Below are 15,260 nucleotides of genomic sequence, written 5' to 3' on the forward strand. Positions count from 1 at the left end.
CAATGAAACAAAGAGTGAAAAATTTAAAGTGGTCCGAATACTTTCCGTACCCACTGTACATATCTAGAAGTGCTGACAACAGATCTAAAGGTGCCTAGAACAGATCTAGACGGGCTGAGAACAGATCTAGAGGTGCTGAGAACAAATTTAGAGGTGCTTAGAACAGATCTAGAGGTTCCAAGAACAGATCTAGAGGTGCTGAGAACAGATCTAGTCATGCTAAAATAGATCTAGAGGTGAGAACAGATCTAGTGGTGGTGAGTACAGATCGAGAGGGGCTAAGTACAGATCTAGAGGTGCTGAGTCAGACCCAGTGTTGTTGAGTACAGATCCAGTGGCCCTGTGTATAGATCTAGAGGTGCTGAGCATTAATCTAGAGGAGCTGAATACAGATCTAGAAGTCTTGACTGGAGATTTGTGAATCCTCATCATAGCGGCCATATTCCGACTAGTAGTGTGTGGCCTAGCTCAGTTCAGTTGTGGCCTTGCACCTGTAGTCAGAATGTGACCTGGAATAAGAATATCATACAGGTGCATCTCACAAAATCAGAATATCATCAAAAAGTTAATTTATTTCAGTTCTTCAATTCTTCAATACAAAAAGTGGAACTCATATATTATATAGAGTCATTACAATCAGAGTGATCTATTTCATGTGTTTATTTCTGTTAATGTTAATTATGGCTTACAGCCAATGAAAATGCAAAAATCATTATCTCAGTAAATTACAATACTTGATAACACCAGCTTGAAAAAATGATTTCAAAATCCGAAATGTTGTCCTACTGAAATGTATGTTCAGTAAATGCACTCAGTACTTGGTCGGGGCTCCTTTTGCATCAATTACTGCATCAATGTGGCGTGGCATGGAGGTGATCAGCCTGTGGCACTGCTGAGGTGTTATGGAAGTCCAGTTTGCTCTCATAGCAGTCATCAGCTCATCTGCATTATTCGATCTGGTGTCTCTCTTCTTCCTCTTGACAATACCCCAATGATTCTCTATGGGGTTAAGGTCAGGCGAGTTTGCTGGCCAATCAAGCACAGTGATACTGTTGTTTGTACACCAGGTATTGTAACTTTTGGCAGTGTGGACAGGTGCCAAGTGCTGCTGCAGAATGACATATCCATCTCCAAAAAGCTTGTCGGCAGAGGGAAGCATTAAATGTTCTACAATTTCCTGGTAGATGGCTGCGCTGACTTTGGTCTTGATAAAACACAGTGGACTTACACCGGCAGATGACATGGCTCCAAACCATCATTGATTGTGGATACTTCACCTGTGATCTACTAGACAGGATCGCCGGGCAGCAAACAGCTCCCTGTTTCATTCTAGTTTCCAGCAGATACAGATGGAAGCTCTACTGGTGCCAAGAGGTAACATTGCCTTTAGCTCCGTTACAGGAGCCATTGTAGCTGTCAGTACATGCTGGAAGTTGTATATTTGATTGTCAGGGCGTGCTAGAGTTATAATTTTGTCATAGTTTTAGAGTCCAAGTTTGGGCAGCACTGTATTATAAATCTGTATATCCTTTTCTTTGTGCAGTATAATAATAATCTTTATTTTTATATAGCGCTAACATATTCCGCAGCACTTTACAGTTTGCACACATTATCATCACTGTCCCTGATGGGCTCACAATCTAGATTCCCTATCAGTAAGGGGTTTTTTTTGGCATGTGGGAGGAAACCGGAGAACCCGGAGGAAACCCAAGCAAACACGGGGAGAACATACAAACTCCTTGCAGATGTTGTCCTTGGTAGGATTTGAACACAGGACCCCAGCGCTGCAAGGCTGCAGTGCTAACCACTGAGCCACCGTGCCGCCCGTGCGGACTACAGTGTCATCAGTGTGGAGGTCACATCCTACATTATGATTCTCTGTGCACAGCTTGGCATTTACATGGGTTGCCGCTCAGTGGATGATTAATGTCCTTCTACTTCATAAAGGTTAATGTTGTTTTTGATTTTGGTCAAATTGTCCCAGGGCCACCCTCCCTAAGCAAGCAATGGGGCAGCAGATTTCTTTAATTCAGCAAAACTGTTTCCTGCATAGTTCAGTAGATTTCTCATATTAACAGGGCTTCCATTGTCATTCTTCTTGTCTGTTATCCAAAGAGGAAAAGAGTGACTAGGAATATTTCTCTTAAGAGCATTTACAACTGACTGTGAATGGTTCCCCGGGGCATTGCTTCCATTAAGTTCTGTACAAAGAAATGTGATTTCCAAGAAAGCTCAGGTTTTGCAATATGAGCTGCCGGGGATGTATGTGACACAGTGTACCACCCATTGCCCTGGCAGTGGACAGGTTAATGTCTGCATGGCAATGAACTTGGTGGGATCTAAGCTTTCCTATAGAATGAAATTATGACAGTGTTTTTTTGCCTTGTGGAAATACTACTTATTTAATTGCTCAATTTTCTTCTATTTAATTTTTAAGCTGCTTTTTTAATTACTGTAATTCAGTATTGTCAAAAGTAAGAACTAGACATTGCCTAGAGAAGCAATAAATTATTTACTATGTTTGTGAAAATGACATGGCAAAAATTGGTGCATTTTCATTTGAGTTTAGACAATAGCGTTAGTAGTATCACAAGATGTAAATCAGCCCTATCATCTGGAATCACTAAATGAGAGATAGGAGGTGTAACCAGTTCTCCTGCTTTGCACTGATGAGGGGCAAGAAGCCCCAACAGCTGTATGCAAATAAGGACTCTGGTTTGGCTTTATATCCTAAAACACATGGCAATCCTTTTTCAAGGGTCAACCTATAGGATTGCTGCTTCCAGTAAATGATGCTATAATCCTATTCTCATCCCTCTTTGCATTTATTATTTCATGGGGAACATAACATTGCTTGTAAGTCTTCCTTTCCTCCTCCAGGAGAAACTTTACCACTTAGACCATTCAAAAGCTTCTCACATTGTCAATTTCTCTCATACTTTCACTTATGAGAGGCAAGAACCTCCAAACGGCTACATCAAAATCGAGCCTTTGGTTTGGCTTTGTTAGCTAAGTCAAGAGGCCTGATCCTTTCAAGGGTCAATATTGACTTATAGGATTGCTTCTTCCAGTAGGTGGCACTAGAGACCCTGTTCTCTTACTTTATGAAGAGCCTGTTCGCAGAAATTACAGATGCTCATTCCAATGACTAGTTTGGTGTCAAGTTGCTAGGCTCTTTGTAGTGCTCGTATTGATGATATGCCTCAATATAATTCTTCCCTCACTTTATTATATTATTAAAACAGATTAGACAACTCCCTTATTGCTGGATCGGGAAGAGGTGTCTTAGAGATAATGGAAGGTGGCAATAGAATCTAATTTCCACTGTCCATGTCCTTACTGTACAGTAGCTCTTTATAACTCATGAGTTCTACAGTAACTGTACCACACTTTTATACATAATCATACCAGGTTTTTGTACAAATTCTGACACAGAATAAATGGTAGACTCCGTGTGCCTCCATAGTATGCATGGAGCATGTATTTTATTGAATATAGATACAATGTAGACTGTCATCACTGTATTTTGATTATGCTTATTTCTTCATGAATCAGAAGTTGTAAATGGAAACCACAATGCAAGGGTGGAGTTGTTGCATGACTTAACTCAAGAATCGCCAATGATTTACAATGGGATTTGATAGAATCTGCTGGGGTTTCTGTTTTGATTGGGCTGTAGGAAGCTATAATTGTGGGATTGGCTGACAGTCTAATATATATGGGGGATTGTTGACTTTCCCTCCACAAATGATATCAGCGGAGAGGAGGAATGACCCATTGGATTTCCAGTGGGCAATCTTTTTGATTCTCCTCTAGATAAGCCAGTGGAGTCTGCCATCGACTCTCTCACAGAGAACACAAAAATGCTCATCCAAGCCGAGTGTTCCTGTATTTATGGAGGACACAGAATAGATACCTGTCTGCCAATTCATCTTTGGCCTATAGCTATAATGTGTATGGAGGCCCCTTTACATATTACATTGATTCTCTGATATTATGTGTTCTCTACTGAAGTTCCAACTATTAGTGTGGTCCCCATTATTAAGGTTAATTTAACAATGTAGATGTAATTTGAAGTAGAGTTGCCATGTAGGGAGTAGGAGAAGGACATAACTGCATCCCGAGCCTTTACCTAGAAAAGAAGGTGGATTTCAGTCTATCTCTTTTTTAGACCATGCAGCTAAGTTGTAGACTATAGCTAAGACCATAGCTCTGCATTAATAAAGCAAACATACAAATAAGTTTAAAGAGCATTCCCAGAAATGAGCAATTTCTTCTTTCCATAATATAGGGAATAACTTGCTAGTGGTTTGACCACTATAACCCCAAGCAATTCCAATAATGGTGCACTGCCATTTCTTGAATGGAGCAGTACACATGCCCAACTTCTTGTACATTAATTGTCTAGTGCTGCTGAGACACCAGAATACAGAGCTCTGCAGAGCCATATTCAGGGGATCCAGAGCCAAATTCTTGAGATCTCTGTAGGATCGAGTATTCAGACTGCCAAAGGATTAGGAAGAAATACTCTATCTATGGATAAGGGTTAACTGTTCTGCTAATGCTACATTTAGTAGCCACTACTTAAAAAAGCAGATAAGGCTAGTCTCACACTTGCATTTTGTAGCACTGCGGATGGCAGCCTACTTACTCTTTTCTTCCTCCGTTAAGCCCCGTCCACTGCCACACCTCTTCCTTCAGGTCTGCCTACATCTGTATGCATCCTGCGTACCTATGTTTAACATTGGGTACGCAGGCCATGCGAATGTATGCTGATGCATCCGCTTGCGTCGTTTTGACGTGCCCGCCGACCGAAACAAAATGCAACATGTTATGTTCGGCGCAGCTCAGCTTTAGCGTCAAAATGACACATGCAGATGCATCAGCATACATCTGCATGGCCTACATACCCAATGTTAAAGATAGGTACGCAAAACGCGTGCAGATGTAGGTGGTGCTGAAGGAAGGGGTGCGGCAGTGGGCGGGGCTTCACAGAGGAAGAAAGGAAGAAGTAGGCTGCCATCCGCAGCGCTACACAACGCAAGTATGAAACCAGCCTAAGCAATATGGAAAGTCATCATAAATACTATGTAATGGTGGCTGTTGCAAGTACACATTGCTTATGTTTTTTATGGGATTGATTGGTCTTGTCTGCTTTTTTCAGACTTTACCTATCCCTTCAAGTACCTCCCTCCTACAAAGAAATCTGGGCCAATCAGTCCTGACCCAGGCATATGCAAACTATGAGTCCATCTATTGTAACATTGTATTTAGCTCTTTATCTCAATCAATATGATCTTGTTACTTTGTAGATGAATATGAATAAATGGTTTAGAATCTAAATACAATTTTCAACCTTTTTTGTTACCAGTTGCAGCAGGAATTACTGGCAATGAAGCAACAGCAGGAGATCCTAGAAAGGGAGAAGGAGCATAAACTGGAGCAGCAGAGGCAAGAACAAGAAGCAGAGAGGCATCGGCGGGAGCTGCAACTTATGCAGCCACGGAACAAGGACCGAGGCAAAGAAAGTAAGAACACCTTCATAAAGTATTATTCTCATATCAAAACCACAAATACCTGTATCAAATAGAGCCTGATATGTAAATATCATTGCTTAAAAATGAATATACTGTATATTGCAGTTGGAGAAACTTCAGAAAAAACAGCTGCCATCCAATCACAGCACAGGTTTTACTGTTAGTTGATACATAAAAATAAATAAAATCATACATGAGGCCAGTATGTGTTTGTGGGTAACGTGCAATACAAATTTTCATTAAAAAAGTTTGACAAACAATGAGGACTGCATTTCACTTAAAGAGAATATCTGTAAAAAAAAGTTTATTGAACAGCTGCTCCAATGTGTACCATATCATGTGCTTCATAAATAAAAAAATTCCAAGGAAAAGTATAGGTGTTGCCTATAGTAAACAATTAGATGACCGCTATCAATCAACTTACCAATTACACTGCGCAACAAATTTCAGGGAAGTTCTTGTCGCCTGAGAAATGTTATTGCATCTTATAGATTTTGATATGCAGAACACGAATATGTGCTCCAAAAGTCTGTATCACGTAAGGTTTTTAAGAAACAACAGTTTATAGTCTACATTATGATGTCCGAGACACTACATACATGTGCATCGATGTCAGTAGCAAAAGCAATTGTTCAAAAGTGTTTTGTAGATGACTTTCGTTTATAATCCATGTCAGATGCTTCTCGAATAAGATTCCAGCAATAGTCAGCCAGCATTGACGTACTTCACTTTCTCTGGTACCTTTTCTCCATCAGCACAATGTCTTTGTGAAATCCTTCACCGGGTTCATCGCTAATGGCACCAACATTGGCTGGAAAAAAGTCTAAGTGAAAATGTAGAAAATGCATTTTAAGTGACATATTGCATTTCATCAAATGATATGCTGTGAGCATGTTGTCCACAAGTTGCTCAAAGTTTGGTGCCCTGCTGTTGCCAAGGAAGTTGAAGGTCACATCTTTAAAGGCTCTCCATGCCACTTGTTCAGCACCTTGCAAAAGACCATCAAAGCTACTGTCATTCATTAGATCTCTGGTCTGTGGGCCAATAAAAATATCTTCTTTAATCTTTGCATCAGTTATTCTTACAAATTTCTATCGCAAGTAAGAAAAGGCTTCCGATTCTTTGTTCAATGCTTTGACAAAATTCTTCATAATTTAAGTTTAATATGCAAAGGAGGGAGAAATATCTTTGCTTGATCAATGAGAGGATTATGTTTAACCGCTTCCCGACCGCCCACAGTAGATAAACGTTGGCGCTTCCTGGGCTTTGTGCAGCGCCGACGTTTATCTACTGTCGGCGGTTTTGTGCCCCCCGGGACCCCCACATACCTTACAACGCGGGGATCCCGGTGCACAATGCATGCTAGGACCCCCGACGTCATCGAGACCTGATTGGTTCAGGTCCTGATGACGTCAGCGTCACAGCAGCCAATGGGAGCGATCACTGGGAAAGCTGCTTGTTTCCCGGCGATCTCACTCATTGTAACGCGGCTTCTCCTCTGATCTAACACTGACAGATGATCAGAGGTGAAGCAGCATTACTGTGTGACTAGATCGCTGCCTGGCACAGCTGATCGCTGCCTGGCACAGCTGTGTCAGGCAGCTATCTTGTCACACAGTAACGCTGCTTCACCTCTGATCATCTGTCATTGTGAGATCAGAGGAGAAGTCACGTTACTGTGTGCCAGGCAGCGATCTTGTCACATAGTAACGCTGCTTCTCCTCTGATCATCTGTCAGTGTGAGATCAGAGGAGAAGTGGCGTTACTATGAGTCAGATCACAGTGCCGCGATTTTGTCACAAAAATAAAAAAAAGTAAAGAAAAAAAAAGAAAAAAGCAGGTACACAGGTTAGGGCAAGGGCTAGGGTTAGGGTTAGGGCTAGGGTTAGGGTTAGGGTTAGGGTTAGGGCTAGGGTTAGGGCTAGGGTTAGGGCTAGTGCTGGGATTAAGGTTATGGGTGTGTTGGTGTTAGGTTTGTGGTTAGGGTTATGGTTAGGGCTGAGATTAGGGTTAGGGGTGTATTGGGGTTAGGTTTGGAATTAGAATTGGGGGTTTCCACTGTTTAGGTACATCAGGGGCTCTGTAAATGCAGTATGACGCCCGCAGACCATTCCATCAAAGTCTGCATTTCAGAACGTCACTACTTCCCTTCCGAGCCCCACCGTGTGCCCAAACAGTAGTTTTCTCCCACATATGGGGTACCAGCATACTCAGGACAAATTGGACAACAACTCTTAGGGTCCAATTTCTCCTGTTACCCTTGTGAAAATAAAAATTGGGGGCTAAAAGATCATTTTTGTGGGAAAAAAATGATTTTTTTATTTTCACGCCTCTACATTATAAACTTTACTGAAACACTTGGGGGTTCAAAGTGCTCACCACACATCTAGATAAGTTCCTTGGGGGTCTAGTTTCCAAAATGGGGTCACTTGTGGGGGATTTCCACTGGTTAGGTACATCAGGGGCTCTGCAAACGCACATGACACCCGCAGACCATTCCATCAAAGTCTGCATTCCAGAACATCACTACTTCCCTTCCGAGCCCCACCGTGTGCCCAAACAGTAGTTTTCTTCCACATATGGGGTATCAGCGTACTCAGGACAAATTGGACAACAACTTTTGGGGTCCATTTTCTCCTGTTACCCTTGTGAAAATAAAAATTGGGGGCTAAAAGGTCATTTTGTGGAAAAAAAAATGATTTTTTATTTTCATGGCTCTACGTTATAAACTTCTGTGAAGCATTTGGGGGTTCAAAGTGTTCACAACACATCTAGATAAGTTCTTTAAGGGGTCTAGTTTCCAAAATGGGGTCACTTGTGGGGGGTTTCCACTGTTTAGGTACATCAGGGGCTCTCCAAATGCGACATGGCATCCGATCTCAATTCCCGCCAATTCTGCATTGAAAAAGTCAAACGGCGCTCCTTCCGTTCTGAGCTCTGCCGTGTGCTCAAACAGTGGTTTAGCCCCACATACGGGGTATCTGCGTATTCGGGAGAAATTGCACAAAAAATTTTGTGGTTCATTTTCTCTTTTTACACTTGTGAAAATAAAAAAAATGGTTTTGAAGTAAAATGTTTGTGAAAAAAAAGTTAAATGTTTATTTTTTCCTTCCATATTCCATTCATTCATGTGAAGCACCTGAAGGGTTAATAAACTTCTTGAATGTGGTTTTGAGTACATTGAGAGGTGCAGTTTTTAGAATGGTGTCACTTTTGGGTATTTTCTGTCATATTGACCCCCCAAACTCACTTCAAATGTGAGGTGGTCCCTAAAAAAACAGGTGTTGCAAATTTTGTTGAGAAATCGCTGGTCAACTTTTAACCCTTATAACTTCCTAAAAAAAAAAATTATGTTTCCAAAATTGTGCAGATGTAAAGTAGACATGTGGGAAATGTTATTTATTAACTATTTTGTGCGCTATCACTCTCTGATTTAAGGGCATAAAAATTAAAAGTTTGAAAATTGCAAAATTTTCCAAATTTTCGCCAAATTTTGATTTTTTTGACAAATAAGCGCAGCTCATATCTAAAAATTTTTACCACCATCATGAAGTACTATATGTCATGAGAAAACAATGTCAGAATCAGTAGGATCCGTTGAAGCGTTCTAGAGTTATGACCTCATAAATTGACACTGGTCAGAATTGAAAAAATTGGCCCGGTCACGAAGGCAAAAACAGGCTCGGGTGTGAAGGGGTTAACATTCTTCTGTCCAGCAACCAGGTTTTCATGGAGTGGCCAGTCCTTTTTGAAATACTGCATTTCTCGTGCAAGACTGTCCCACTCACAAATAAAGCAATACTTGGTATATCCAAGCTGCCGTCCAAGAAGAAGTGCAACAACTTTTAGATCACCACTTATGTTCCAGTTATACTTTCTATAATTAATGTGGGTCAACAGTATCTTCTCCATATTCAAATATGTTTCTTTCATGTGTACGGTATGTCCAATAGGTATAGAAGGATAGATATTTCCGTTGTGTAGTAAAACAGCCTTCAGACTTAAAACTGACGAGTCAATGAACAGTCGCCATTCCTTCGAGTCATGTTCGTATCCAAGAGCACCAAACACCCCCAAGATGTCATTGCTAAAGGTTAAACTGTCGACCTGGTTGAAAACTTGATTAAGGTCTTCTTGACTACTGCGAAAAACAGAAACTCTTGTTCATGGTAATAAGAGATTCCGTTCTTGTGGCCTTGATCCCAATAATTCTGCCTGCATATTTGACAATTTCAAATCTCTTACAAAGTCACTCAGATCAGCTTGACTGAACAGATGTGGATTAGATGTAGAAGGCTCAAAGTCTGGGTCTGCAGCAGTTTCATTTTCCACTGACATCGTTAGTTCATCTTCGTCGTCCTCCATTGTCCATACTTTGGGCGGCTTTGGAACACGAATACTTTCATCGTGTGGCACTGGTCTTATGGCTGAAGGAAGATTAGGATATTCTATTGATTTCTTTTTCTTTGCTGAATATCCTGTTACATTTGTAGGGCAGAAGTATCAATCTGTTACATGATCTCTCTGCTCTCTCCATATCATTGGGACAGCTAACGGCATTGAAGGTCATGATCGATTCAGCCATGCTCTATGTATATCTGTCTTGTCTTTTGATTCCTCCCCTGCCCAGGAGATGTGGTATGCTCCGTACATGGTCAGCCAAATGATTCACTGCGTCTGCGCGGAATTCGCATAATAAATGCTTGCATATGTGTAGATCAGCGATTTATGTTATTTCAGTGGAAAATTCAGAACATACTGTTTCAGAAAAAGTTCATATATGAGTTTTTAGAATTATAACAGAATATTATAATGTTTCATATCATTTCTCAAAAACCTTATGTTATAAGAAAAATCTGAAGTAATATCTGAAATCAGCATGAAAAAATCTATCAGGAACTCTCAAAATTGTCCGAGGGACAAAAAACCTTTGTAACACAGTGTTATCTGAAGAATGAAGAGGTGATTGACTACTGTATATGACGGAAAATAGTACACTAGAGACAGAATAACAACATTTTAAAAATCACACCTATGAGAACTCCCAAATCGGTGACATCATGAAACACTGATGACATATTATGTAGTACTCCTTTATTTCCTGTAGATGTCACTTCTGCCATATAGTTGGATTCCATCAGAAGGAAAATGTCTAGAGTATTCAATTCTTTCTAATGTCCATGAGTGGGGAACAATTCTGGAAATCAGAAATGATGTAGATACAATATTAATGTAGATATTTACTTAAAGATGGTACCAAAAGAGAAGAAAAATTGCTATAGCTAAAAAGTGACAAAAAGCGTGCAATAGGGTATCAACTGGGCAATATATGTTGTGGATAGTGTGGTATTGTTCACCTGGCTGGGTGGTGCCAGGTACGACTCCTATGCGGATCTAGATACCAGCTGCTGCTCCATGTGCTGGAATAATACCAACAGTAAATGCCATAGAGGAAAGGGATATATGGGTAATTCTGCTGATGATGAATGGAGATGATGGTATTGAACGAAGAGCAGTTTTACAGTTATATTAATCTACATGTTTCAGAGTTTAACAAAATTCTTCATCAGGACAAAATCACAATGAACAATTTTTCCTGATGAAAGAGTTTGTTCATCTCTGAAACATGTAGATTAATAAAACTGCTCATTGTTCAACACCATCATCTCCACTGGATATCTTCTTGACCAGCAGCGCAGAAGATTTATCCGTAAATCCCTTTCCTCTATTGAAAACCTTTCTATAGCTATTTATGATGATGTAATGGTGTAGTATATTTTCAATGCCATGCTAACAAAAAGTACGGGTTATAAAAATCTAGAGTTTTTTGACATTTATATTTTGTGCTTTCCATCTTGCTATGTAATCAGATCCATTACATATTGTCCAAAGAACTATAGAATACTATACTTTCCACAGGAAAGAGCAAATTGCATAAGACAACTTTACAGTTTCACAAATGGTCAAAGTTCCCATAAATAACATCACATTCCCCCTTTACTTTCAACTTAATAAATGTCACATATTATATTATGAACAAATAATACCTCCTATGGATTAAAGATTTTTTTTCATCTTCTTAAATGAGTAAAATAGCAAAAAGCTTGTAGAAAGAAGCAAACTTTGAACTAATAAACCTCTAAAAAATCCTATCGATCTCACCTCCCCTCTCAAGAAGAGACTTTTTTTTTATTCATTTATATTTTTTTCATCATAACCTAAGTTATTGGCCACGCCTGCAGTTTATCAAGGGTGGCCAGTCTCCTAGGCAGAAGACAGCTCTTTGCTATACATCTTCCAAATGTTGCTCTGATGCTGGCATTATCTGGTCAGCTTCCGAACCCATGGACTCCTCCAATGCTACTGAGTGAAATCTTTCTGTTCCTGCAGCATTGGAGTGAAATTTTTGACTCAGAGGCATATCTATGCTGATAGTCCAAGTTGTCAAGCTGTCCAATCAATCAGGAGTGCATGACCCAATGGAAGGATCAAGCTGGGACAAGGCTGCAGTGAGGTCCACTCCTGAAGACAGAATGTGGGTCAAAACCTTCAACCCTTTAAAAATTAACTTTTATATTTTGAGATACTTCAGATTTGTATTTAGAAAGTTGTTTGCACCAAACTACCTATTTTCATAGTCCTTTTGGGTATGTTTAGCTAATAATGGAAGTCTGTAGCTCATGAATCTATTTTACAAGTTTTCTTTCTTGAGCTCAGGATTCCATATTGCTAACTATAGGATCAAGAGACGTAGCAAAGATCTGCATGGTGCCTAGAGATTTCATATTACTCAGCAAATTTATATTTCACCATGAGAGACATCAGAGACCTCTTATAATCGTATAATCATCTTGTTTCAATGTCAAGATAAAAAAAAGTCTTAAAGGGGCAAATTCCACTTCTAAAAAAGAAAAATAGAAAATGTTGTAAAGCAAAATGAGGGACCAAACAGTACTCACCTCTAGTATCCTTTACTGATTCAGCTCAATAGCAATGGTCCCCGCCTTGGTCATACTGTATGTACAAGTGGCAAGCCAAGTTACCACTGCAGCCAATCAGTAGCTACAGGGGTTTAGTCATTGATTGACTCTACTGGTAACCTGAGAACCACTGGATCGGCAAGGGATAAGAGAGATGAGCACTTCCTTTCATGCTGTTATTACTTTTCTTTATAGAATTGTGATAACCTCTTTAAAATACAAAACTTCTTTGCAGTGTGAGACGTTCAAGTTATTAGGACCAATTCAGTTCCTGATTCCACAGAAGAGCATCCACTTCTCTTAGCGGGAAAGCATCCTACTTGTAAGATCCTATCACTGTCACCAGGGAATTCAGTGCACATAAAGGGACACAAAGAAGTTCTGCAGAACTTTCTTTCTAAATTTGATATATAAAATCCTCACTGTAGAATAAAACCCATTTCTTACATGTATATTTTGTTGTATTTGGCCCAAAATAAGTTGTAGATAACCTTAGCACCATTGGACACTTCCTTAGACCCTTGTCCTACTGTTTCCTCACATCACTTGTATTTTTAGATGTTCTTTGAGTAGGATGTTACTGGTTTCTTTAGACACAACAAACATTTTTAGTCCCTTTTCAGAAACCTTGAACATTTTTAGAGGTTAACAAATATCTGCAGGATGTTTCGATGAAGAGGAACCAAGAAGAGCTGAAGCTATTTTTGAACAATAAGTGTTGTATGTGCTTGCTCACTAGAGGGAGACAAATACAAGCAGTTTTCCTTGAAGATGAACAGTTCTTATCTTATATCTAGTGTAGTGGAGAATATAATTCATGTTATTGCGTGTTTGTACCAAACATATGCAGTGTTATACATTTTTTACCCTGCATAGAATAAATTGTTTAACTCTTGGTGCAATATGTATTTTCATTTATATGATTTAAATTATGTCATTTTGTAATACAAACAGAGACTGTGGCATTACTTCTGTCTCTTTAATTTGCTAATTTCCTGACCATTCAGGTATAGATTGACTTAATAATTTAGTGCATAAAGTTATATAAATGTAGAGCATCAAAACGTTCTGCACACTGCACCAAACCTCTGTCAAACTTGAAAGTCTCCGTTTAGAACAAAAGTGTGGTGGAAGCAAATCAACCATTTTTGTGCCAAAAAGTGACTTTGAATTAAAAAAAAATGTTTTGAAATGTTCAATGTTTAGACATTAAAGTGACAAGTCAGGAGCAAACTTTAGTTCTTTTTTGGTGCAAATCACTAATTAACTTTTTTCAAATAGATTTGCCCCATAGTGACTTATGCTGGCCATATACTGCCTTATATTTCTGCCTTATCAGCTACGGTATGTAGATTAGGGGTAGTGCAGAAACTTATAAGCTGTAACCGATGTATCCCCTTTATATATGAAAGGGAAGGATTGTCTCCCTACTGTGTTGCTGACTCCACAAGCACAAGCAGATTTCATTGTTTGTGGGATATCGTTGCTTGTATGGACAGATTGTGTCCTTCAGCGATTGGTATATGGTGTCGAATATGATCTAAAAGGAAAACTAATATTAAAATGTAAAGAAATGCATTTTTTTAAAAGCATACATTTGTCCTTTGATCCACTGCATGGACTTAAAAGAAACCTGTCACATGACAAAATGCATTTAACCTGCCCGGTGCCGGCACTGAAAGGCCCGCTGCCGGGATGAGTGCAGTGGTTGCATTCACACCAGAGCTGTGAATTCTAAGGGAGCTCAAAAGGTCCCTTTAATCCATAAGAGAAGACCAATACTATTAAAGACCAGTGATAGTTGAGGATCTGGTTGGAGATTGGGGCCTACAAGTTTCAAGCTATATCACTGCTCCTATGTCCATTATAGTGTATTCTATATCCATGTTGGGAAATAGATATAATTTTAAGGTCGAGGACCCCAATACAAAGTCTGAAACCTGGCCCTTCTACATGTACAATTGATAATACTGATATCCTGTTATGTGGCAGAGGTACAACCAAGCACCAGGGATGGGTGCAGCTCTGACCTCTGCACCTTCGATAGCTCTCATGGTTGAGGTGAATATGATTAAAATCTGTCTCAATCAAGGGGTTTAATGAAAGTGAATAAAATAATGATAACAATACAATATACAGTATTACAATGTAATTGCAAAATTTACATCTAATGAGTGGAGCTGGTAAGTCAAGAGCCTGACTTTTCCACACTAGGACTTCAGTTCCAATTGTGACTCCACATCCTTAGTTGCTGACTTATAGGTAATTTCACAACAAATTTGATTTCATTCTCTGATATATCATTTAAACATAAATTCACTTAATTAGTCTTCTTATGTATTAAAAAAACATCACTGAAAGAGAGAAAAAGTTGCCATACTTACAACACCATATCCAGACACAAATGCACAAACAGGATACAGCAGGTCTGCCATTATAAAGTCGTGGAGCTGCACAGTTGCAAAATTATGAAAACAACCACTTACATACCCACTAAACATCTGTGGGGCAGCCGCGTAGTATTCTAATTGCACATAAGTCTGCATTGGGTATCATTCACACCATTCTGTGAGATGCACTCTATCCGTATAACAGCCAATTACCAGCGCCCCTCCTATTACATCAGGCGGGCTGCCAATACCATATGTGCACCCACAGGCCAGACACACCATATTACCCAGCCACCACTGGATAAAAAAATGTGCAAAAAAGATGTATATAATACATGAGCTATTGGTTGATA

General features: G+C 39.6%; 1 protein-coding gene across 1 annotated transcript in view; it reads left to right on the forward strand.

The window, feature by feature from the left end:
- HDAC9 (histone deacetylase 9) overlaps positions 1 to 15,260 on the forward strand; it is an 875,224-nt gene that overhangs the window by 697,232 nt on the left and 162,732 nt on the right. The window contains exon 6 of the mRNA XM_073581439.1: positions 5,372 to 5,528. Within this exon, the coding sequence (XP_073437540.1) occupies positions 5,372 to 5,528 (157 nt within the window). The remainder of the gene's footprint in view (positions 1 to 5,371; positions 5,529 to 15,260) is intronic.

Source organism: Dendrobates tinctorius, unplaced genomic scaffold (assembly GCF_039654945.1).
Source record: "Dendrobates tinctorius isolate UK_male_01 unplaced genomic scaffold, ASM3965494v1 ptg000070l, whole genome shotgun sequence".
Taxonomy (NCBI): Eukaryota; Metazoa; Chordata; class Amphibia; order Anura; family Dendrobatidae; genus Dendrobates; species Dendrobates tinctorius.